We start from the raw sequence: 26,836 nt of genomic DNA, 5'->3' as shown, positions 1-26,836 counted from the left end.
TGGTGGTTGTGTATGACACCTAACGCATCTGTGGGGCTGAGTGGCTGTGCTGGGATCTGGTGAGAAACTCCCTGCAAACAGTAAATTCCAAATATCTGGTGTGTGTGGTACAGACCAGAGGTTATAGTCTTTATTATTTGACATTATGGCTAATGTGCTGTATAAGGCCTCTACATGCACATAGCATTCTTTTCTTATATAGCCATCTCTTATCAGCGAAGGAGACACGAGTACAAAGAAAAATAATTAGCATAATGTAAAAAGTGATGCATGTGCTAAAGATGGCTAGAATGTATTATACAGCAAAATGTGTTTTGCGGTGCCAAATAACTGGGATAGAATCTGCAAAGTGTTACAGCACCTGTAAGAACCTGAAACTTCACAGTTTAGACGTTTTAATTTCAACTAAATGAAACCTCAGAGACCAAATCCTTAAATTTATACAGACCTTTATTACATAAAATGTAACTTATTGAAGACAACAAACTGTAAAACAGTTCCACACTCCTAGGTTACTCCGTATGCATCAGAATAGCACTCTGTAAGTCACGGATGTGCATGGTAAACAGTATGAGGCGAAAAACCAACTAAACTACAAGTGTGGCGCTACGTTTTGTCTACTTCTCAAATGCCGCTCTATTTCTTTCTACCAACGATAGCCTTTATAATTCAACCTTCTGGATTGGACTTGAGTGGAGTCTCATCATAGGGGGCCATATATTACAACCCCTAAGACTTATATATTACATTTTGTATAATACAAATCTATGGAAAATAAGGCAGTGTGTAGAGAAACCATAAAACGTAGAATCCAGTGCATCCGTGGTGGGAATGTTTATAGCTTTATGGCAAAGACAAGAATGAATGTTACGGTAAGTAAAAACAAACAAACATAAAATGATGCTGATTCTAGGCACCTAAGAAGTGATGATATGTCCAGACCATGTCTCGTGCTTCGTTCCTGGTGCTAGATGAGTTATCACTACATCCACTGCCTGTTTTTTCTCATTTTTTGGAGGAATGGTGCAGATTTTGAAAGTTACTTCATCGCCTTCCACAGGGACATATTCTCCTTCAATACTGTCAAGGTAAGCAAAAAATAGTTTTTATTTTTGCTTTTTTTTTTTAATTTAAAAAATGCCTTTAAATGCAACTGTATTATGGTCATCAGTAACACGTAACACAAAATTAAGTTTAAGAAAAAAAATCTGAAAAGTTTGACATGCAAAAGTATTCAGCCCCCTGTACTCAGATAGCCCTAAATAAAATCCATTGTGTGACAAAATCACATAATGAGTTAATAGAGTCCAGCTGAGTAATTTAGTCTCAGTATACATACACCTGTTCTGTGAAGACCTCAGTGGTTTGTTAGAGAACACTAATGAACAAACAGCATCATGAAGGCCAAGGAACTCACCAGACAGGTCAGAGATAAAGTTGTGGAGAAGTTGGAGAAGCAGGGTTAGGGTGCATGCACACTACGTAACGCCGGGCGTGTATGAGAGCCGTACACGCCGGCGTTACAGCAGGGCTGCCGAACACTTCCCATTCACTTCAATGGGAGCGCTCGTAAACGCCGCTGTTACGAGCGCTCCCATTGAAGTGAATGGGAAGTGTTCGGCAGTCTGCTGTACTGCCGGCGTGTACGGCTCTCATACACGCCCGGCGTTACGTAGTGTGCATGCACCCTTAGGCTATAAAAACATATCCCAAGCTTTGAGCATCCCAAGGAGCACTGTTCAATCCATCATCCAAAAATAGAAAAAGTATTCTACAACTGCAAATCTACTAAGACATGGCTGTCCATCTAAGCTGACAGATTTTCAGGCAGATTCAGTATCAAAATCAGCGCCAAAAAAAATCCGCGTGCACTGAGCCTTAGGGTGCATTCACACGGAGGAAAGTGGCGCTGACTTTGGTGTGGAATCCACGTCAGATTCAGTGCTAAAAAAAAAAAAAAAGCCTCCAATTGACTTCAATCGGTTCCTTAACCCCTGCCCGACATGCGCCGTAATAGTACGCCGCATGTCGGGTCTGTAACTATGGCGATGTGTCATAGTGTCTACCGATATGGCGATGTGTCGGGTGTCTACCGATCGGAGGCATTAACCCCTCCGGCGCCGCGGTCAAAGGCGCCAGAGGCGCCGTTTTCCCGGCAACGCATGGGCGCCGCCATTTTGGCCGGGATCGCCGGCTCCTGAGCATGCTCCAGGGCTGACGTCCCGTTGCCATGACAGCTGGGAGCCTTGTACAGGCTCCCAGGCTTGTCTGCAAATCCTCTCTTTTGCAGGCTGGTCTATGCAGCCTGCAAAAGAAAGGATGCTTTTTTGCAATGCATTGCAATGCATTAGCATTGTAATGCATTGCATTAGTGATCAGGCCCCCTGGGGTTCAACACCCCTAGGGGGTCTAATAAATGCAAAAAAAAAAAAAAGTATAAAAGTATAAAAAGTTACGGCCGTCGGAATATGGCGACTTTTAGAAAAAAAATTTTTTAACACAGTTTTGGAATTTTTTTTAGGGGTCAAAATGTAAATAAAACCATATAAATTTGGTATCCCTGGAACCGTACCGAAACACAGAATACAGGGGACATGTCATTTTGGCTGCACAGTGAACGCCGTAAAACCAAAGCCCGTAAGAAAGTCGCAGAAATGCATTTTTTCTTCAAATCCACCCCATTCTGAATTTTTTTCCTGCTTCCCAGTACATTATATAGAATAATTAATGGTAGCATCATGAAGAAAAATTTGTCCTGCAAAAATTAAGACCTCATATGGCTCTGGGAGCGGAGAAATAAAAAAGTTATGGGGTTTAGAAGGAGGGGAGTCAAAAACGAAAATCAAAAAATGCCATTGGCGGGAAGGGATTAAAAAGCAACCCATTGAAGTCAATGGGAGGCTTTATTTCAGCGCTGAATCTGATGTGGATTCCACACCAAATTCAGCGCCATTTTCCTCTGTGTGAACGCACCCTTAAAGCAGTGGACAAGCTGGCTTTTCTATTCAGCTAATGCGGCACACCCATCCTCTGTATAGGGGTAGTTTTTAGGCATTGCAGTGCTGCTCCTATTACTTGCATAGAAAAGATGGCACATGATCCTCGTCCACTGCTAGAACAGATCACATATTAATTACCTATTTTGTGAATAAGTGAACCCTTTTAAATACTTGCTATGGACAAGCTTCACTTTATATATACAGAATCCAGTATTTGTTTTTATTTCCTATTCCTCTGGACAGTTTTTTTTGTCTTTTTAAAGATAATTTGACCAAGAATAAAAGTTATGTTGTAAATCCATATGAATGGCAGATAGTTAAAGGGAGGCTGGAGGAGGGAGTGATCACGTCAGGTGCCAATATGTTGGGCTCTGTAGCACCTAGAACCAGGTTTCTGGTGTTGTTGTAATATCTATGCAATAGATGGGGAGACACAAGCACTTAAAGATATAGTGAGGTTTGGGAGCTTTATCTGCAGTTCCTATTCTCAGACTTGTCTACTCTGCTGATGGCTCTGCTTCTAAAGCACATAGAGGATTCTGAGCTTTAGAATATCACAACCAAGCTTCTCGGTGTTACAAGCCTCCGCAGTGTGACTCAGTTTCGATATGAATACAGATTTTGACTGATTTTTTTTTTTTAAAACATAATCAAGGAAAAGTTAAAAAAAATAAAATATTTATATATATATTTCATATACCTGACAATGACTTATATAGACAATCTTTATACTACATGAAATAGTGGATATAACAACAATTGTAGGTTTATGACCTTATACATAATTGATGCGGATCCATCATTAAACAGATATAATAGGCTTTTGCTTCCCGGCTCTACAGGATTTAAAGAAGAGCTATCAATCTTAGACTAGTCAGCAAGTCCAAAGCTAATAATGAATGTAAATGTGGCAACAGGCACTGAAGTGGAACAAGCGTTAAAAGTCCAATTTCCCACAATGCCTTTAGAAGATAAAAGATGACCAATGAAGGTGTCAAGTTAACCACTGTATATTGTATGACCATACACATGCTCAGATGATACACGTCTCACATTCCTTATGGAGGAAGGTTACTTACTCAGAAATGTGTACGAATATATCTGGTCCTCCATCTTCGGGGGTTATGAAGCCATGGCCTTTAGATCGGGAGAAGGATTTACAAACTCCTTTGTACAATGGTCCTTCAGATGCTCGTACAGTTCTGTGAGAAAAAAGGAAGGTGCAAAAAGTCAGCAAAACTCATACAATGCAAAGTTGAAAAACCTCAGTCAGTGTGGTCCATAAAATGCCTTTTAGATCCGTCCTATAAAGGATTACCATAATGCATATGTTAATGAGAAAATTAAAATGAAATAAGAATAAAATACACTCTATGGACAAAGCATTAGGACACCTACAAAAGCTTTTATGACATCCCATTTGAATGAACATGGAGTTTGCCCCAGTTACAACAAAACAAATGTTGTAGTAGTGTTATCAGTAGAATCAATGTAGATCAATATATGCAGAGATCTGCAGGGCACTTACCCGAGTAAATATAGGATGTCACCCACCACACGCAATATCAATAGACACATCTCACAGTATCCTTTCACAATGCCCTGCGCCCCAATATCTCCCCCCCCCCCCCTCTCAAATAAAGGATCTACAACCTGCTTTCAGACATTTCTGACCAAACTATGCAAGACAGAGAGAGGGTGATTTATTTATTCTATTAAGGAGGACCTTTCACCACCTGGGGCACATGCGGTTTTATATACCGCATGTGCCCCAGCGCACTATCGCCTTTCATGTTCTGTGCCCCCAGTGAAGAGCTATCGGTGCCGGTACCGTAGCTCTTCACCATCAGAAGGGTGTTTCTGACAGTCAGGAATGCCTTTCACAGTAGGGCCTATAGCGCTGAACTGTGAGAACACTGGATGAGTACTATCAGGAGGGGAAGGGGCGTTCCTCCCCGCTCTCACACTACAGTGCTATAGGCTCTGCTGTGAGGAAGGACATTCCTGACTGACTGTAAGGAACACACTTCTGACGGTGAAGAGCTACGGTACCAGCACAGATATCTCTTCACCCAGGGCACAGAACATGAAAGCTGATAGTACAGTACACGACTCTGCCTCCCTGCAAGGCTCCAAGTATAGTTATGCAAAAATTTTACAATAGGCCGAAATACAGTAGTATTGAAGTCTATGGTACACGTGATCTAATCATCACTGTTTCAAGCCCCCTAAGAGCTGAAAAAAATGTAATTGAAATAGATTTTTTTTTTTTTTTTTAACTTTGTGCAGTTCATTTTGTAAAACATTCGTCTTATTTAATTTGCAGCAATTAGAGGTCGTAGCAGATAAGGTTTAGCATGTATATAGTTCATTAGCATGTAGCGATATATGGTGATGGCTTTTTGTTATTGACATGAAGAGCTTCTACCACCTAAAAACACCACTTAGACTCACGCAGAAAATGTTCTTGTACGTCTAGTTGGGAGTGGACTGGGTATAAGATGTCTCATAGGAGATGGAGAGCGATCTCTTACTCGCCGAGGGCCTGGTATATTAAGGTTCTTCGGAGACTCTGGAGATTGCGGAGATACCGGCGATTCACTTGATGTGCCGGTAACAGGTGAAGTTGAGTCAGATGACATTTCTGCTTCTTATCTGAAACACATAGGAACAAAGACAAAATATATGCATGGCCTTCACTCAACACGTTCTTAAAGGTTACACATAAAGGAACCATCCTATATTATTCACCACCAGCAGGAGCTAATGAAATAAACATTTCTGACTTAACATGCTTCATTCATAATGGATCTGCAGCAACGCTAGAGAACATAGCCATGCTTATTCAGCCATCTGCGCAGTCATTAAGGGCATTTTCAAGAACTGTTCTCAAGAAGTAAAACTTCACTCTCCTTCTAACACCAGATTTTTTTTGTAGGTTTTCAATGATTCTTGACTAGACTAAACAAGACAAGACAAGACGAGTTGCAAAGGGGACTCTACAGCTTTATGAGATTTGTCAAAAGGGATCTTCACATTCATTAAAATGACACAATACTCCCCTTTCCACACATACAACAAGCCAACAACACGCTCATTATATGGCTTCACAGCGAGCTGCTGAGATGCCAGAACAATCACGGGCACAGCGCGAGGAACCAATTCAGCTACAGGCCAGCTTGACAGCTGACCAAAACGCCGGAGCATGTGGATTATCAACGCCAACAACACAATCATTATATGGCGTCCCAGCGAGCTGCTGAGATACCGGAACAATGACAGGCACGGTGCGAGTTCAGCAGCAGGACAGCTTAAGAGCTGTCAAAACGCCAGAGCAGGCAACCCATCGACGGCAGCAATTTGCTTAATATAGGCGAATCATCGACGCCAACAACCCGCAGACGAAGTCGCGGGCAGAAGCTAGTAAGGAATATAAGATGCGCTGTAATGCATCTAATTACATAAGGTTTCCTTCTCCACTTATCACACAGCTCATCTTCTCTCCACCACTCAGCCCCTCAATTAAAATGGCATTACACTCATATCTAGTCTTAGGCTGGTTATACACCAACGTGTGCTTCTGGACGGCCATGAATTAACGGCACGGGAGAGACGCAGCTGTCACCTGTGTGCCACTGACCGAGCATTGACCGGGCTTCTGCGGCCCCTTTCATTAAATGAATAGGAGCCATAGAGGCAAGGGACGCAAAATAGGACTTGTTCTATATTTTGAGGCCTGGACTGTCGGCCCACACATGACCGTGTAATTCACGGACATGTGTATGGGCCCATAGAAACGAATGGGTCAGTGTGCTATCCACGAAATACACAGATAGCACACTGGCCACGGCCCCAGTTGTCTGCAAGAGGCCTTACACACAGAAATCTATGGAGACGAAGGGAAGGAAGAGACTGCTGCAGCTGGCAAGTTCCTTGATCTATTGTCTTATTCTATACGGTCGCACAGCATTATATTACAAAATAAAGTAGGGTCAAAATCAGTCTCCGTATAGAAAAGTTTATCTCCAGTATTTTACAGTATTATAGTGGCGTCTCTATAGTAGCCACTGACTACAATACTCTACAGCGCTCACTCAGCTTTGAGTCCCGTTGAGAAAAGCGCATTACAAATGTTTGTCATTTGTCATATTACAAGGTTTCATTTATTCACATGTATTTATCAAAAACTGTTTTAGGCTAAGGCCCCACGGGACAACCAGCAGCGCAACGCATCGCGGTTCTTCCTGCAGCCCTTTAAACAGAAAGTTTGCTGAGCTTTCCTCTGCGAACTTTCTGTAACAATTCTACCTATGGGGAAACCGCCGTTGTTTCTGTAGATATAATTGACATTCTGCGATTCCCAAAACCGCACCCGTTTTGGAAGTGGCAGCATATCCTCGCTGCAGTGTTTACGGCAAAGTGGGCATGGGATTCGCAGGAAGAGGTCAAACAGCAACAGATATAGGCCATAAATCTCCGATCAGTGAGGACAGACAGGCAGCGCCCACAAGGATCAGCTCCATACTTTACAGGGATTGAAGCCACAGAAAAAAAAAAAAAAAAATCCAAATGAGTCGGAATCCGCACCTATTTAAGGACGCCAAGAAATAGAGACTTCTGGTGTCTGCTGGGAGTTTTCTGTAAACAGCAATATCCTAATAGGGTCTTAATAATACAATAGGAGAGATCCCTAAATTAAAGCAATGTACCCATTGGAAAAGCTAATTCTTCTGAAAACTATAGCGAGGGGACAGGGACGGTCATTTTCAATACACTCTAAATGTTACTAAAATATGGTCCGAATAACTGCCAGGGTTATGTAGATTTTGTTAATTTATTTGGCATGGGAAACTGGATCAGAAATCGCCGTCTGATGGCGTCATGTAATGGAAGGTTTTAATCAGCACACATGGAGAGTGGGCAGCCGGAATGGGAGATGTTCCATAACAATAGGTCTGCCTAATCCTCTCTTTCTATGAAGTTACAGTAGTCGCATCCAAAATGTAACACGAGAGCGGCCGATATAACTGCTGAATGGCAGATTTCATGAGCACCAGCAAAAGTTCACCAGTCAATTACACTAATGATGGTGGATTATCGGATACAACACAACAACTAAAGTGTCTCTTCTGCAGGCTGATACATTGTGTCATGTAAAATGCAGAGCCAAGAGAACAGAGGATACACACAAGGGAACAGGAAATCAAACATACTGTGAGGGGAACCTGTGTAGATAAAGTAAGGCATCAGTATCCCTGTATAGTGGGAAGTCATGTATACATAGCTAGAAATAAGCCATACAGACCTACTATACTGCTCTGAAAAGCAGAACATACAGGGACAAAGGCAGCAAAATAAGTTGTGTGGTCTGAAGAAACCACAATTTAGCAAGTTGCCTGCTGAAGCCCTGTGTGAGAATGGGCAAAAGCCAGAAAGGCTGATCCATGTGGATATAACATAGTCCATGTTATACAAGCCCTGATCTGGGCTCAATGACACTGAACCATTCACCATAAGTCTATGACCTGCCTGTGCATGGAGCTTTTCCAGAAACACGGATTTCATAATTCATATAGTATAAAAAAATAAATAAAATAATTATTATTTTAAAATAATAATAGTGAAGTTCCTGCATTCATGGTCATATCTATTAGCAATCAAAACAAAAAAGACTGTCACCAAAAAAAAAAATAAATTATTGGAGAATCGTTAAAGTTCAGCAAATTTTTTAAAATGATTTATATTTGCAAAAATGTTTAAACCTTTATATTTTCTACAACAGAACATGGTTCTGGTCATTAGGGTTAAGTTGTAGCTCACAAACCATCTACTGTATATAATAGAATGGAAAAATTCAAGATGTATATTTAGACTTCTACATGCAGTCTTAGTTACAGAGCTCTACAGTATAACTATAGGGTCCATGGGAAACAAGCACAGATGGCACATGGATGATACCTGTGTGCTGCCCAGGCCCGTTCATTTCCTATATCTTGCCCACAAAACAGATAGGAATAGGACCTATCCTAAGGCTCACAGTCCCCTATATGGGGCAGTCATAATACACAGGCATGTATGGGGCCATAAAAAAAATGGCTCTGTGTGCTAGCCATAAAAAACATGTATACATGGAGCTTTAAACCCGGAAAATACATCACCTTGCTGCATACACACACAGACTCCATTTATCTCCAATATATCCATTATAGAACTGCCAGTTAATGCCTCCTATTGTACTCTTCATATAAGTGCAACTCAAAGATTTACAAGACTCATAAATTACAGGTTTAATGCTGACATTAAGTGAAGTCAGAAACCTGAAATCATTACAGCAAAGTGAGCTAAAAGTAGGATCACTGTGGTAGATTCAGAGCATTAATGCCCTTAAAGGGAACAGCAGGGCTTTGCCATCAGACAGGGGTGTGTAGCACCAAAAGTGGGTGTCACGTATGGGCTGTCCCAGCAGAAGACGCAGGTGCGGCTGTCAGGGATCAGCTCACTTAATCTTGCCCTCAACATTCATTCACGCTGTAAATTGAGCTTAACAGGGATTCTATCATTGAGAAAACTCATTTTTAACTAAGCATATATTTGCATAGCCTTTAGAAGGGCTATTCCACACATTTTATTTGTTAATCCTCTCAGCCGTTTTTGAATTAGCCCGCTTAGATTGATATGCTAATGAGCCAGTACTGAGTATTGTGTGTAAACAGGGGGGGTGAGAGCAGGGAAGGCTGCTGCTAATGATGATGGCGATAACTCATCAGCCTTCCCTGCTCTCACCTCCCCTGTTTACACACAGCACACAGTACTCAGTGAACTTCTGGTGCTCTGTGCTGGCTAATTAGCATATCAATAAAAGCAGGCTAATTCAAAAACGACTGAGAGGATTAACAAATAATAGAGACAGGTCTAGTCTAGGTCTCATGCACTCTTAAAGGGATTCTACCATTAAAACCTCTTTTTTGTGAATAAGACGTCGGAATAGCCTTTGGAAAGGCTATTCGTCTCTTACCTTTAGATGTGATCTCCGCCGCGCCGTTCCTTAGAAATACCGTTTTTTACCGGTATGCAAATTAGTTATTGCACAGTGATGAGGGCGGGCCCCAGCACTGAAAAAGCGATGGGGGTGTCCCCACTGCAGCACCTTTATCTTCGGCTGGATCCTCCCTTTCTCTGTCGTCTTCCTCCTGCGTCACCTCCGACGCCTGCGCAGTTGGCTCTGTCAGTGAGACACCAGTAGAGGCAAGTGTGAATGCCGGCCGGCGGCCATTTTTGGGAGGCCTCTCCTGCATTGAACTACAAGAGCAAGAGCGGCCTCCCAAAAATGGCCGCCGGCAGGCATGCGCAGTCGGCTCTACTAGTGTCTCAATGGCAGAGCCAACTGCGCAGGCGTCGGAGGAAGACGACAGAGAAGGGAAGGATCCAGCCGAAGATAGAGGCGTCGCAGGATTGTGTTCTCGAGCAGCAGTGGGGACGCCCCCATCGCATTTTCAGCACTGTGGCCCACCCCCATCACTGCCAGAGAACTAATTTACATACCGGTAAAAACTGGTATTTCTAAGGAACGGCGTGGCGGAGATCACATCTAAAGGTAAGAGATGAATAGCCTTTCTAAAGGCTATTCCAACGTCTTATCCACAAAAAAAAAAAAAAAAAGAGGTTTTAAAGGTAGAATCCCTTTAAGCTTGTGCTTAGCAAAGCCTCCCTGCCAGGGCACCCCTTCCTCATACTTCCTGAGGAGGGGGATGAACAACTCATCTTCATCCTAAAAAGCTGGAGCATGTATGGCTTCATAGAGTTGAAGTCAATAACAGGTCAGCTTCCTCCATGCCTGGCTGCCCAGGAAGCTATAAAGTAATAAAATCTGACAAACAGGAAGAATCCTTGTATACACACAATCCACTGAGGTGGATCGATAACACATACATAAACACAACATTCACTAAAGGCATATATACAGGGGGTGGACAAAAAAAAATGGAAACACTTGACTTTTTAACATCATAATGTTTGAACATGTTCAAATCAATCAAAACTTGACTTTTTTTTTATTCTGTTATTTGATATGTTTTTTTGAACTACCTTTTTTCACATAAATTTAAGGAAATAGGTTATAACCTTCTAGAAATGGCAGACCTCTCAGACTTTCAAAGAGGCCAAATTGTTGGTGTACGAATGGCAGGCGCTAGTGTAACAGAAAGTGCCCGAATGTTTGGCGTTTCAAGAGGTAATGTCTCAAAAATAATGACTGTTTTTGAAAGAGAAGGGAAAACGTCCTCAGCCAAGCACAGGTCTGGTCAAAAGTCGAAGTTGTCTGAGAGAGACAGTCAGACTCTAAAGCAAATTGTTAAATCGGATCGCAAGACCGCAGCTCCTAAAATCACTGCAGAGCTCAATAGACACGTACAGAACCCAGTTTCCACAAAAACTGTTTGAAGGGAGCTTCACAAATCTGGATTCCACGGAAGAGCTGCAATTAGAAAACCTCTGCTTTCAAAGACAAATGTTTCAAAGCGTTTAGAGTGGTGTAGAAACCACCAGAAATGGTCCCTCGAGCAGTGGCAAAATGGGATTTTCTCTGACGAATCATCGTTACCCTTTTTCCGACCTCTGGCCGTGTTTACGTTTGGAGACAGCCAAAAGAATGATTTCATCCAGACTGACTTCTCCCAACCGTCATACATGGCGGGGGTTCAGTGATGATCTGGGGAGCTATTTCTTGGAAATCCATCGGACCAATGATTTCCCTTCATGGAAGAATTAATAGCCATCACTATTTAGGACTTTTGGCCGACCAAATTCATCCTATAGTACAAGAACTGTTTCCAGAGGGAGATGCCTTCTTTCAAGATGATAATGCATCAATCCATAGAGCAAGAAATGTTAAAGAATCTTCCGAGGAACATTCTATGAAGTTCAGCATCTCATCTGGCCACCACAATCACCAGACCTCAACATTATTGAGCATTTTGAGGAGCCGTGTTTTAACGTTCAGAATCAGTCAGCGTATCCGTAGTGTGAATGCACCCTTAGAGTGAAAAAGGAAAAGGGGCAACTTGCGAGTTTGTAATTTTTGTCCTCAGACACCTTTGACCAACTCCATTGTATTCACACTACTCTAAAGTTGTAGAATTACCTGCCACCAGCTTCAGAGTCTGCACCACACTTCAGCCCGGTATATAACCTGATGCTTATAGTGTTTAGATTCAGATTTTCTAAGCTATAGCATACACAAAATCTCAATTTAACACATCACACATAATCGAAAGACATACTGATGGGGCTCACAATCTACATTCCCTTTGTGGGAGAGTAACTGACAATATACAATTAATGCAGAGGCAAAAAAAGGCCAGATATGGGAAGAGTATACCCAAAATGAAGCCTGTTCTAACAGTTGAAAGGTGCGTCGGGTGTGCGTGACACTCTCTCTCTCCCTTCGAAAGGTATGCTTTAATTATTGTAATATGTGATCTTGGATTGTTTGTAACATCACCGTTTGGTGTGCCTTGATGGTACATGATTTTACTGGGGTTCTTTTTCTCCCCTGAATATACTAAATCCTCTTCATCTCTCGGCACACCTTAGGTATTGTTTATTTATTTAGGTTGCTGATACCCCATTATTCAAGTTTCTTTTGTATTATTCCATGCTCACTAGTTGACTGTGATACATTATACCTGGAGGAGTTGTGTGTCTTATTGGTCAGATATATGGTGTTTTTGTGGATGTCTTTTACGTCTCACTTCCCCCCTTGTAATGTTATATGTTTTTTATGCATTATGAAATAAAATTTCTTATATTTAAGAATTTTTTCTCATGTGGTTGTTCTTTTTTTAGAGTAACTGACAATATCTAAAGCACCGCAAAATATGTTGGCACCATTAATAAAAGTTAATATTTCCCCCTGTACAGAGTTTGATGCAAACAGGGCTGGGTAGGGAGACAAAGCAATGTAGGGAATCAACACTTCTGATGCTTCGAGCAGCTTACATAGAATAAAAGTAATGATTCTAAGAATTGCAGACATCAAATGAACAAGCAGATGTGAGTCTGCTTGTGCTTGAAGGGCTTTTCCAGGCTTACAGATTGAAGACCTAGATGCATAGGATAGATCACCGAACAGAGATCAGACACCCAGGACCTTTGTCAATCATCTATCTGAAGAGTGTTCCGGTGAGCGCTGCCGTCTCTTCACTGAAAACCAAATACAGCACCACACACTGTATAGTGGTTGCACTTGGTTTTGCAGCTCAGCCCCATTTACTTGATTGGGGCTGAGCTTCACATGCCATGTGAAGCAGAAGCAGTGCTCAAAGAGTGCCACTGTTTCTTCAAACAGCCAATCAGCAGGGGCCTAAGTGTTGGACACCCGATGATCTGTAACTGAGGACTATCCCATGGATAGGTCAATCACAAAAAGCTTAGAAAATCCCTTTAATTAAAGAACATGATGCAATGCCTGGTGTAATAAAGATTTAGGAGTCAACAGACTCCTTTTAAACTTGAGCAAATAAAGAGGTCATCTCCACATTCGTGAGTGCAACTCTATGAAATTCTGGTATTTTCTAGTTAAGATGAAAGTCACTAAAGCCTATGTGTCCCATAATAGTTACTCTAGCTAATATTTGCAGTACATTATAGCATTATAGGGGCTGCTAACTGATGATGTGTTAAGGACATACACTATAGTCAGCTTATAAAAATCTGCCGACTACTTCCAACGTCAGTAAATTTTGTCTCTACACGACCTTGTAGCTCAGTTGCTTGGATTCTAAAATGTGACAGCTGGTAAAACAGTGTAACGGTAATAACCACTGGGGTGTGCGCTGGCTACATGTTATCTGCAAACAACTGAAGGGCGACACAACCTCACATCCCTATGTTATTTACCTTCATCTGCCAAAAATCCTACCTGAAAAAGTTAGAGTCGGTTCACACTAGCGTATGTATTCCGTCCGGTTACAGTCCGCATGGAGACCCCCTGGACGGAATACATTCGCAATTGCAAGCGCTGTGCTGTAAAAGCGCACGGACCCCATAGACTATAATGGGCTCCGTGTGCTTGCCCACTGTTTTACACAAACCTGCAAAACCACACACATTTATCCCATGTAATATATCATTATAGGCAGGTTTTTTTGGCCACTTTACCTCTCCCCAAAAAATGAAGTGTGACCAACACATCATACATTAGAAAAATAAAAATGTGCCACAAACGAGTACAATTTGTCTTGCAAAAAATAAGCCCTCATACGACGTTATAAAATAATTAAAGTTATGGCTTTTGGAAGACTGGGTATAAAAAATAAAAATAGGTCTATGTCAAGAGGTTACAGAAACAAAAACTAGATCAGCAGCACCTCAACTGATCAGCTGTTTCACACAGCTACAGCCATCAGGGCCTTTTGCTTCAAATCAGTCACATTTATGAGTTTCATGGATGTTCCGCAGCTCAGTCCCATTCATGAAATGATAGAAAGCTACAGTACTAAGCAGAGGATTTCAATGTGTAGGACGTGTAAGATGGCACCCATTGAAGTCAATGGGATCTGTTTTGAAGCGCCTCGCTCTAACACGTGACGTGTCAGAATGAGTGGCGTGTTACTCCGTGGGAACGGCGCCTAAGCTGATGGTTGTCCAACAGTTGCAGCAAAGAGACTACGGAAGACTATTCAGATTTGCAGAAACAATGTTGGAAAACATGACTGACGATATTGTTTTGATTTTTTATTTCATTTGTCAGTTTTTCTTTGATTTTTGTAATGGCAACATCTAAGCTACACATTGAAAAGTACTATTATGTAAGCCCTGGTCTTGCGAGACACCCCTAGCATCTTGTAAGTGAACCAAGTCTTCTCCTGCTTCAGAGCTGGGGGCCAGGATACAGAGACCGATAGGTGAAGCAGCAGCACAGGAGAGACAGGGGATTAAAGTATTACTCCATTTGTTATTTAAGAGTAGTGTGTCAGCAGCTTTGACTCCTAGAAAACTGCTGACAGCATTTTATGGGCGTCAGTCAGTGTAAACTGTACCTTTCAGAGAGAAATAATACTCATAAAGCACATGGTGTGTCACTCTCCCAAGTGCCAAGCAGGATGCCCCTGTAAGTGCCGTGTCCGGGCTCTCTGAATGCTCCTCAACCCTTTCCTTGACTCTACAGTGATGTCCAATCCGGAGCTTGTAGGGGCAGCAGTGAAAGGAATGCTCTCGTTTCTGTACCCAAATCCCAATTCAGCAATTCTGAGGGGTCAAAACCACTGACAGATGTACTTCATAGCAGCGCAAGCGTTTAGTAAAAAGGTTAGAGCCTACAAGTCCTGTATATAGTCTTGAAGACAGTAAATACGGTATACAGCTTGTGAGGATAACTATACTGCATATTAACCTTAGTGTAAATGAATCACACGGGTGTAGGAAGTGCTTCAATAACACATCCTAAAAGTTTTAGGTTTATGGAAACTTTTTTTATACAATATATAGAGAAGAAGAAAAAATTGTGACGTTGTGTTTCACTACTGAAATGAGGGTTAATACTCGTTTTTTTTTTTTTTTTCTCGATCCGAGGCCGAAACAAACAGTAAATGTGAGGCTGTTTAGTAAATAATAATGTTATAATTCATGAAGCGTGCCATTGTCAGGCACAGCAGTACCCTGGTACACTCATGCCCTGCGGCACCCGGCCTGGTTCACTCCTGTATAAGCCACTCACAATGTAGTGAAGAAAAGGACAACGGTACTCAGGAAGCTCAGGGTGGGGGAGGAAGGGTGGAAAACTTGGTTTCTTAGGACTATCAAACCTTGTACAATCTACATTATATTTATAGACAGTGCAAGAATTTGAGTAAACGGTCTTAACCCTTTCCTGTTGCAGCAATTTTTTTTTTTACTCCCGTATGGCAAAAGCCATAACGTTTTTATTTTTCTATTCACTGAGCTGTATGGGGGCTTAACTTTTGCGGGACAAATTGTACTTTCCGTATGATGTATTTTTTATTTATACCATTTTGGGAAACGTCCGATGCTACATGTAGCCGACAGGTTAACTGTAGTAAACAGCATGGAAAATATGCTCATGATGTAATAAAAAACAAGGCAGGGGAATGAAATAGGGAGGGAGAGAAGACACATGATACATAAAAGGGGAAGAGTGGGAACAAAAAAGGAAAAGGGAGAGACAAGGGCACGCAAGTTTTGTATAAACCTACTCTCCCAGATAAGAAATGTACTGACGGAAAGACCAGGTGGAAAAAACTTTTAGAAATCTTATGGGAACAAACCCATCTATCCCATACATGTAGTATACTGTACTGCACCTCCATTGTCTAGCAAGGTGCCCATCATATTACGTTGAAATCGAACTATTGGTCTCAACACCCCAGCCACAAAACCATAAACATTTATATATAAAGGAGGCAACGTATCTGGGGTCAACAGCAGTGTGTATTAATATATGAACATTGTGTATTACCTGCACAGCAGTGTGTATTAATACATGAACATTGTGTATTACCTGCACAAAGTCTTGAGTGAGCACTCGCTGCTTACCCTCTAATTCATCTCCTGGCCTCCGGCAGACACATATCCTCTAACCAAACCCCTCTATCCCACACATGAAGTGTACCAGTCACCTGTGCTCAGAGGATATAGTCCAACAAGACCTTACTAAGAGCTGAAAAGCTAAGTGTTGACTAAAAATGGAAGCTACCCTTCCAGTACCAGGGCCTGAAGCTAGAGCATGTGTAAGTCTTCTCATTAAGAACATAATCGACAGTATGGATAATGTATCTGAACAGCAATAATAGGGATAATGGCCACATAACTCACTTCCTATCCACATAATGTTTCCTGATCGAGTTTCCACATATCAAGTCTACAAATCACATTTCTCTCAGCAACACAAACTTTAACTTGTTGTCTGCCGTAAGCCTGACATTTTGCTTTTTTTATTGCTAGGCTACATTACAATTACATTGCAAGGAACAAAAATAATGAACGGGTCATATATGCCATGAGAGTGTGATATCTGCCAAAAGAACAATTTTCCATAGGAAAAATACATTTCAGTCATTGCAGGTGAATTTAACTACAAAACCTCTCTCCCTAAAGACTTTGCTAATTCTTTGTTTTTTTTTTCTTTTATGTAGATTCTGAGCTCTATCTAGGGCTCACAATGTACATTTTTGCTCCCTATCAGTATGTCTTTGTATGGGATGGAAATCCACACAAACACAAGGATAACATACAAACTCCTTGCAGATGGCTTTTTTGCCCTTGGCAGGATTCGAACCAAGGACTCCAGCGCTGCAAGGCTGCAGTGCTAACCACTGAGCCACCGTGTGGCCCCACAATTCCAGTTTTTCCGTTTATCCCCCGAGACACACACGACAAGAGCCAGGATTTTTTCTAATAATAATCTCTACCTTCCAATGACATTCTGGGGGGTTGTGATTGGACGGTGCTTCATCTGTATCAGGCATTTTACTGCCATTAGTCCATTGCTCTTATCCTATAAGGCTGGGTTCAGACAGGGTTTTTCGATCTGGAATTTGACACGGAGGCCGCCTCAGATTCGAGACCAAAAAACAGGTAGCCACGACTGGATGCCGATGCAGCGCATCCAGTCTCAGCACTCCAATCTGGATTAGGCCCAAATGAATGGGCCTAGTTGGGAGGGAGAGTCTTCAAGCGGCCTGAAGAAAAAAGCATGTTGCTTCCTTTTTCCGGGAGCGGCAACAAACCGCTCGCGGAAAAAGGAACCCATTGAATTCGAGGGGAGGCGATTTTTTTAGCTGGATTCTGATGCTGATTCCGCGTCAAAATCCGGCCCAAAAAACCCTGTGTGAACTCAGCCTTAAATAGGAGAGCAACGGACATGTGTTACGGTAGTGTAAACTTGCCCTTAGCGGACTCCATGCACTGACATGATTCTCAACACTAGAGGGCAGTTCTACTTGTTCAGTCATTTTTTGGCTGCACTGTGTGCACATTTCAGGACCCTAAATAAGTGCCTGTTATCACAGAAAGTGATTTACCACCCTCAGCACTTTCTCTATATGACTTATGTGTAAGGATTTACTAGATCTCTATTAATCTTAAGCTTTTTCTCAATGTTTTTCTTAGTTTTTATTACATATTTTTGTGACATTTTAGAATTTTCAGAATCAATTTAGTCTCACGTTACAATGGCCTCAACTTGCTTGAACAATGGTCATCCTGGAATCAACATTGTCACTTGAGGGATGTCTGTATTATAAATAAAACAGCCATATCTACAACTTCGCAAGTGCCAGTCTTTAGTTTCTCCATCACAAGCCTATATCTATTGTGTTATCAGGTAGGTACGAGATAGTTCAGGAATCTGGTTGAAAACCCTCCCAGCATGAGTAAAACCAGGCTATAGAAGTGCATTTTGTAGCTGCGGAGTGTAACATAGGTGGACTTTGTCCAATTCATATCTTATCACAAGCTGCCACTTGGAATATGGAGCAATGACGGAGGGACTTAGTTCACTTCCCTTCATATTTTCCACTACAGAAATGCTCTAACACCCAGGGCCATGTTTGTCTTTGTGGATTTTAACTTCGATCTGAAAGGTTAAAATTCTTGATGAATCTCGTTAGCAAAAAATAAAATTAAAAAAAAAACTGTGATACATGAGATGATATATCGCAAAACCAAAAAAGTTCACATAAAATTGTCTAACTTTCTATTTAAATGAATGATGCTTTTATTTTGTTGCAGATGGTCATTGCAGTGCCATGTTGGTTGTGAGTGTTGCCCTAGGCTAGCTACTGCCTCAGATTCCTCTCCAGATTCCAGCCCTGTAAACCTGCAGTGGAAAGTCAAAGCAAAAAAAAAAAAAAATACCACCACGCACATACAAGCCAGCCAATTTTGTACTATAATATACTATTGTCATTTACAGTTTCCAGGTCTGTGCAGTAATATTCATACAGTAGTGGCCACAGACAATACAAAGCCTACGTTATTAGTAGCACGGTATTCAGATGACCTGACACCAAGTATTTGTAATGTAAGCATTTTGCAGGTTTAGTCTAGAACAGCAGCGACCCCAGAGATTACAGTAATGAGACGCCTTCGCCGGTTTTTTTATTAGTAGTGGTAATAGAATTACATCAGCCAGAGAGAAAAAATAAAACTAGAGCTACCTAGATACCAAGACTACTGGGACTGTAGTAGAGTAAATAATACTAAGGCTGGAGTAGGTTATACATGCGGCATACATGCACTTTGCCACCAGCAGTCCTCTCTGCCTCTGATAACCATTCCACATAGTCAGCACATATCCCTACCATGTAAACACAGCACAGAGCAAACATATATGGTGGGAAAGAGAACTAGTAACACGTGCCTGGAGATCTTCAGCTCTATATGCTCTGCCTTCATGAAATATAAACAGTCACATTCCTCAGTTATTCCTCCAAGAAACTTATGGATAAATTGAAAATTGGACATTATTATTCCCCTTGCACAAGGGACACAGACTGACATGGTCAGTGGTCTACTGAAGATACACTCCCAGTTGTCGTCTATTTATAACATTTTATGAGTAATAGTAGAAATGTAGCAATCTGAAAATAAAATATGTTCCAAAATGGTTTGTTCAGGGGAACACAGTAAGGCTAGCGTCACATCTGGATTGGAGTTTCCGCCACAGATTCAGTCTAAAATCTGCGGAGAGAAAATTCCTTTACAGAGGAAACCCGACTGATGCCCGGCAGAACCCATTATAGTCTATGGGGTCTGCAGGTCATCGTTTTTTTAGCAGATAGGCTCTCCATCTTTCATGTCCTCAAGTGGACCCAAACGGCGGTGAGACTAAAGCAAGTGTGAACTTAGCGTTATCCACAAACAGGTATTAGGAACGGTAACAGGTCCTCTTCAACAATATATTTATGATTAAGGGTAGGGCCAGTTACAAATTTAGAGTATGTTAACTATTGAGTTACACCGAGTTGTATACAATGTTTATTAGTTAGGGCGTACCTCCAATCATAAAACAATGTTTCATAACTTACTAGAATAGTACAGCTGTATATAAGACACTAACATATCTTATTAAAGAGTCATGTTTCCTTCACCACTTATCAGGCTGTTTTCCTTTCCTTAACTCAAGGCTATTGGGGAGGGGGGGGGATATGAGGCTGCAGCCAGCTGGTAATTGATTTACTACCTCATTCATACTCTCTTATTTACTAAATGTTACAGAGCTTAGCAGCTGCAGTATGTGTTTGTGTGTGCGCGTGCTGTTTCCCGAGGACCCTCTACCCTCTCCATAGACTTCTAAGTTAAAATAAAAATAAATTACATTGCTTCGGATATTCCCTTGTACTATTTATTTAAGAAAAGCTGTTTTATAATTAAAGATACTTTTTAGGGGATCTTAAAGTAACTATTATATACAGTAGAGGTCAGCGGGGCATGATAAAAAAAAAAAAAACATGGCTACTCACCTCCACCAATACCCCACCATTCTGCTACAAAATATAGGGAACACATCCCAAGCCAATCACTGGCGAAGGCAGAAAAACATTTTTATCAGTGACTGGCAGATAATACATTTCCTGTATGTGAGAACCGCAAATAGAAAGCAGCAGGGACTGGACACTCTCAGAAAGGACCGGTAGACGAATAGTTGAGACGAGTAGTCATGTTACTTATTTTATTACATCTTGCTCTATTCTATTACATCAATCCTCTATTGTATGAGTATAAAAAAAAAACCTTTTATGTCACTCAGTAGTGATACAAAAAGTTGCAGTTCTGCCCTACTCTGCAAGCACTGACTCCTTCCCGCTGTCACCAGTTTTCGATTTTTGTTTTTAATCCTCACTTTCCAAATAGCATACATTTTTTTTGTTTCCACATAATGTTTTGGGAAGCTAGGAAAAAAGTTCAGAATGAGGTGGAAATAGAGAAAAACTCTCTCAAAAATGGGCTTTATTATCCACGGAGTTTACTGTGCAGCCAAAATGACATGTCACATTCTGAGAGTCAGTAGGATTCCAGAAATACCACATTTATATACCGTAGCTTCTGTTATGTTTTATCTCCATATAAAAAATTTAAAAAAAGAAATCACTGATTTGGTGACTAACGAACTAAATTTTTTTAATATATATTTCTGTGTACAGGGATCCATGAGGTGTCTTTTTTTGTGGGGCCAGATGTACTAACTTTATACAATTCTGGGGGAATGAATGTTTTGATCACTTTCATCCAGTGATTTTTTTTTTTTTTTTTTTTTTTTACAGCAGGTCGAACAGCGAGTCAGAACTACCAACTCCACAGCCCTGGTGGCAGAAATCTCTGCTACTAGTAGTCAGTTCCCAATCATCTGGAGGGAATGGTTTGGAGGAAAGTACATGGAATCCTGCAAGTCCCATTCAGATGAATGGGGCAGTTGCAAACTTTTCTGCAACATTTGCCATGTGTAAATTGACTCAAATTAGCAAAACTGGTAAACCACAGGAAGTGTTACCTTTCAGTACAACAAATACAAGGTGACTTATAACACTTGATATAGCTATGTAACATAATGCACTTTCTGACAGCCCTTCTGCACTGCAGCTCTCTAAGACTGAATAACCTCACTCCGCATTGCCTGAGATATATACAGTCCCACGCTGCTTTTCTAAGGTGTACACCTGTACGCAGGCAATGGCAAATTCCTATGATTCACAAGACAGTATAGACTAGCACATCCTGCCACATCATAAAATGCTACAACAGACAACTCTAAGCAAGGTCATGGTTTCTGCAGATCTCATTTCCTATCCCCAGAACTTGTCACCTGTCAATGGCATGCAGCAAATTAATAAGATTTTGTTTGCAGAAAGGAGGATGACATTCTCTGTAAATGTCAAATGACGATTATGTCACTCATCGACAAGTCATTCCAAGGACCTGCTCTGCCTTCTCTACAACCTTGCAGTCTATATACATGTACGTCAGTATTGCTGTAGTAAACAGCTGTCTTCAGGGAGCCGGAGCAGCCAACCAAAGCAAACTACAAACATGGCAGATGTGTTTTCACAGGAGGCAGAGGCAAGCGAGAATCAATGTGCTGACTGCTGCACAAACCCTGCTGGCAAGATACTGATATAGTAGGCTTTACAACTTCACACGTGCAAGCAGCATTACAGTACATAGGAGCATACAAAGGGTAAGTCCAGATTCAGACGAACGTGGGTGGGTCAGTGTGCTATCCAGGTATATCGCGGGTAGCACACTGACCCATTCTTTTCTATGGTTCCTTACACAAAACTGTGATTTTCACGGTCCTGTGTGCGGGCCCACAGTCCGGCTGCATCAGATAGGCCAGATCCAATTCCTGTGCCATTTTGCGGCCCGTGTTTCTGTGACTCAGAGAGTCCCTGATAGCAGAAGATCAGTACATGGTGAAGACTTCAGTGCTGCAGTTTTTCTGACTTGGTCAGCGTTCTGACAGCTTCCTTTGTACAGAGAAGTCAGAATTTGCAGAATGTGAAATATTTGTCCGCACATGTTCCATATCCTCAAACTGGAGACTTGTACCAGTTTTAATTTTCAAGGCAATTCCACGGTTACTGACATCAACTAACTGCGTCATAAATTTTGCAATAAATTCACTGCATGGAAATTTTAATTCCAATGATATCATATGTCAATGTTTTTTTTGGGGGGAGGTTATTATTCTTTCCTTGTGCTGGATTGCAATTGTTCCTTTTTGGAGCCTTTTTAAAAAGAAGGGCATGTGAAAAACGCATAAACTACAGAAACCACACACAATTTTCCTGGCAAAAAAGCAAAGTCACGAGGCTTGTGTAAAAGCCTTTAAAATAAGCTTAAGTGTGATAAATCTTGTGCACACTGCATAAAAAAAAGAGGGGTCGTATTAGAAGAAACCAGCGCATGAGGCTTGCCTCCCAGTGATTTTAAATAGGTTATACCAAGCTTCCAATGATAAGCAATGATGATCTGTGCATGCCCAGCTACTCCAACCCTCAAAGATCACAAAAACAGGGGCCCGGTGTACCTAATGTGACCAATATGTGCTTCTCACTTCAGCTCTACCAGACAGCCAATGATAGCTGAGCAGTGAGCACTATTCTGTTTCTCTTTGGAAGTTCCATAGAAATGAATGGAATGGCAAAAAGCCTGGCCGAGTTATCAGGAGACTACAGCCTCTTAGTAAATTGGGTGCAAACCGTGCACCAGAATAAAATTCCACAACAGTCAGGAATAGAACTCACACTAGTTTCTGCCACAAGTTATAATAAACGTATCGGGCTGAGACATCCTCACCCGCATTCACAAAAAGTGACAACTGAGGGCAGAACTGGGAATGTGACATATCTTTGGCAAGAATGGGCCAGGCATCCTAAAGACACACCTTATTAACGCCCAAAAAACTGGCATACATGGGTTAATACATTTCCCTGAATGTCTCAAGCTGGAAAATCTTTGCAGTCTTTTGCATTCATAAAAGGTTGCAAGTTTTCCATGCCCATACACCACTGGAAAGATTCTGCCGGCTACACAAGTCGTCCAAGCACAGCACGGGCATCATCAAGCATCAGTGAGAAATCTGGCAAGTCTGTAACTAGATGCATGGGATAGTACCTGCATTATATAAAGGGTATACCCTCATCTTATCACCTTGGTGTGATCTAGATCTCTTCAAGGAGCACAGTACATAAACTGCAGCTTACAGTGGGATCCTAGGCATATATACACACATCTCCCTGAGATTTCAGCTCCGGAACTGGGAACACCACTACATACATATCAGAAGCTTTTATCCTTGGCCTTGCTGAAACAGAACAGTTTGTGACTCCCTGGGGACTGTGTTGTAATATTTTATCCTTTTTTCCATTGCCCTTTGTCTCTCATTCCGCACGTTCTGACTTTCCTGGTTGGAAAGAGAGGGGGAAAAAAAAAAAAAAGTCTTTGAAGTGGCTCATATATTTACCTCTAAAACCCTGAATAATACAGGAATTACAGCAGACATTAACTGGAGCTGCCTGGGTGACTTTCTATGTTCTCAGGATACATATGGTCCTTATCTTTTACAGTGTTGGCCAAAAGTATTGGCACCCCTGCAATTCTGTCAGATAATACTCAGTCTTCCACAAAATGATTGTAAGCACAAACTCTTTAGTATTAATATCTTCATTTATTTTGCTTGCAATGAAAAAACACAAAAGGGAATGAAAAAAAAAGTAAAATCATTGATTATTTTACACAAAACTCCAAAAATGGGCCAGACAAAGGTATTGCCCCCCTCAACCTAATACTTGGTAGCACAACCTTTAGACAAAATAACTGCGAACAACCGCTTCCGGTAACCAGCAATGAGTTTCTTACAATGCTCGGCTGGAATTTTAGACCATTCTTCTTTGGAAAACTTCTCCAGGTCCCTGAGATGTGAAGGGGGCCTTCTCCAAACTGCCATTATGAAATCTCTCCACAGGTGTTCTATGGGATTCAGGTCTGGACTCATTGCTGGCCACTTTAGAAGTCTCCAGTGCTTTCTCTCAAACCATTTTCTAGTGCTGACCTGAAGTGTGTTATGGGTCATTGTCCTGCTAGAAGACCCATGACCTCTGAGGGAGACCCAGCTTTCTCACACTGGGCCCTACATTATACTGCAAAATGTGTTGGTAGTCATCAGACTTCATAATGCCATGTACACGGTCAAGCAGTCCAGTGCCAGAGGCAGCAAAGCAACCCCAAAACATCAGGGAACCTCCGCCATGTCTGACTGTAGGGACTGTGTTCTTTTCTTTGAAGGCCTCTTTTTTTCCCCTGTAAACTCTATGTTGATGCCTTTTCCCAAAAAGCTTTTGTCTCATCTGACCAGAGAACATTCTTCCAAAACGTTATTGGCTTTCTCAGGTAAGTTTTGGCAAACTCCAGCCTGGCTTTTTTATGTCTCTGGGTAAGAAGTGGGGTCTTCCTGGGTATCCTACCATACAGTCCCTTTTCAATCAGATGCAGACGGATAGTACGGGGTGACACTGTTGTACCCTCGGACTGCAGGGCAGCTTCAACTTGTTTGGATGTTAGTCGAGGTTCTTTATCCACCATCCGCACAATTTTGCGTTGAAATCTCTCCTTAATTTTTCTTTTCCGTCCACATCTAAGGATAGCCACAGTGCCATGGGCTTTAAACTTCTTGATGACACTGCACACGGTAGACACAGGAACATTCAGGTCTTTGGAGATGGACTTGTAGCCTTGAGATTGCTCATGCTTCCTCACAGTTTTGCTTCTCAAGTCCTCAGACAGTTCTTTGGTCTTCTTTCTTTTCTCCATGCTCAATGTGGTACACACAAGGACACAGGACAGAGGTTGATTCAACTTTAATCCATTTCAACTGACTGCAAGTGTGATTTAGTTATTGCTACCACCTGTTAGGTGCCTCAGGTAAGTAACAGGTGCTGTTAATTACACAAATTACAGAAGCATCACATGATTTTTCAAACAGTGCCAATACTTTTGTCCACCCCCTTTATGTTTGCTGTGGAATTATAGCCAATTTGGCTTTTTGACAATTTTTTGTGGTTTTCCATTGAAGACAAATTAAATGAAGATAATAGTACCAAATATTTTGTGATTGCAATCATTTTCTGGAAGAAAATCAGTATTATCAGACAGAATTGCGGGGGTGCCAATACTTTTGGCCAACACTGTAGATAAGAATGATAAGAATATCCCAAGGTCTCCCATTTGGAAGGCACAACAGTCATACATGTATGCTACTGCTTCTCTATGAGACTGCCAGAGACACGACAATGCTGTAATCTATTCTCCAACAGTCTCATATATATGTATAGAGAAACAAACAGGATGAGAGACTGCCTCTTGAGTCAAAGGGTGGACTTGGGACCTCCATTTTTATGATTGCTAGGGATTTGATCACTGGGACGTCACAATCAAACCCTTAGTTCCCATTCACAGCCTATAAAATGAAAAGGAATTTGAGGCGGACATCTGTCTCAGATTCCTCTTCCTTTCACCCTATTGAAAATCAGGCCATGGTCTTGAATGGGACTGAGCTGTAACGTGACCAATGAACATAAAATCATAGAGTGGCTGCAAACAGCTGATCTGTGGGGTCCGAGGTGTCAGGCCCCCAATGGAAGCTCCAACAAACCTATCCTAGGAACAGTATAAAAGTCTGTGAAACCCCTTTAACACGCACACATATATAATTATTATGTGACAAGATCCCTTTAAACCTTGTTATAGAAACCACAATAAAACATGACACATTCCCTTTAATTGCTATGGCTGTCAGGTCTATCACACACCTTGAATTTGCACCTTCCTCACACAGGATGTCACCATATAAAAAACAAGAAGATAATAAGACAAATGCACAGCGCTGTATAAAGAAAGGTCTGAAGAGACCTGAAGACAGAATAAAGTTACTAGCAGCCATCCTAGTGTCCCCATGTATGAGCTGTGGCTGCAGCACCGCCAGCGCATCACCTGTAGGGCCACAGTAACATGTCCGCCTACAAGTCCCTACAGACTATATGAGAAGCCAGTCAGCCCCGACCAGCACGTCTACGTGTAGCACTGAGGTCCCAGAGGCGGACGAGCTCGTGTAACTTGCAGCAGTCATCCCCCCTAGTCCGGACCACTTACCTGATACACGGACTGGCCGCAGCAGATCTCTCCTCACAGCTTTATGTGTAAAGTTCAGTCAGACACTGACCCGCCACCGCCGCTTAGCACTCACTCACCTCAGGGCTAGCGCAGAATACAACTCGCAGTCAGCGCCCAAATTGTCTCACAAGAAACTGTCCCTCTGGGCTTTT

At 41.7% G+C, this 26,836-nt stretch overlaps 1 protein-coding gene across 2 annotated transcripts; it reads right to left on the bottom strand.

Annotated features, from left to right (window-relative positions):
- Window positions 1-449: 449 nt before the first annotated feature.
- CARHSP1 (calcium regulated heat stable protein 1) lies at window positions 450-26,836 on the bottom strand. 2 transcript variants are annotated; one of them, XM_075285008.1, is made up of 4 exons: window positions 26,762-26,836; window positions 5,454-5,654; window positions 4,079-4,201; window positions 450-1,080 (listed from the first exon to the last, which is right to left on the bottom strand). In XM_075285008.1, exons 2-4 carry the CDS (start codon window positions 5,639-5,641, stop codon window positions 918-920), a joined length of 474 nt encoding a protein of 157 aa, XP_075141109.1. In that variant the 5' UTR covers window positions 5,642-5,654; window positions 26,762-26,836; the 3' UTR covers window positions 450-917. The 2 variants fall into 2 exon arrangements, with proteins under 2 accessions (XP_075141109.1, XP_075141108.1); XM_075285007.1 differs by lacking the exon at window positions 26,762-26,836 and adding an exon at window positions 26,664-26,740.

The sequence above is a fragment of the Leptodactylus fuscus genome, chromosome 8 (assembly GCF_031893055.1).
Source record: "Leptodactylus fuscus isolate aLepFus1 chromosome 8, aLepFus1.hap2, whole genome shotgun sequence".
NCBI classification, from domain to species: Eukaryota; Metazoa; Chordata; class Amphibia; order Anura; family Leptodactylidae; genus Leptodactylus; species Leptodactylus fuscus.
This window is presented reverse-complemented; position numbering and strand designations above follow the sequence as displayed.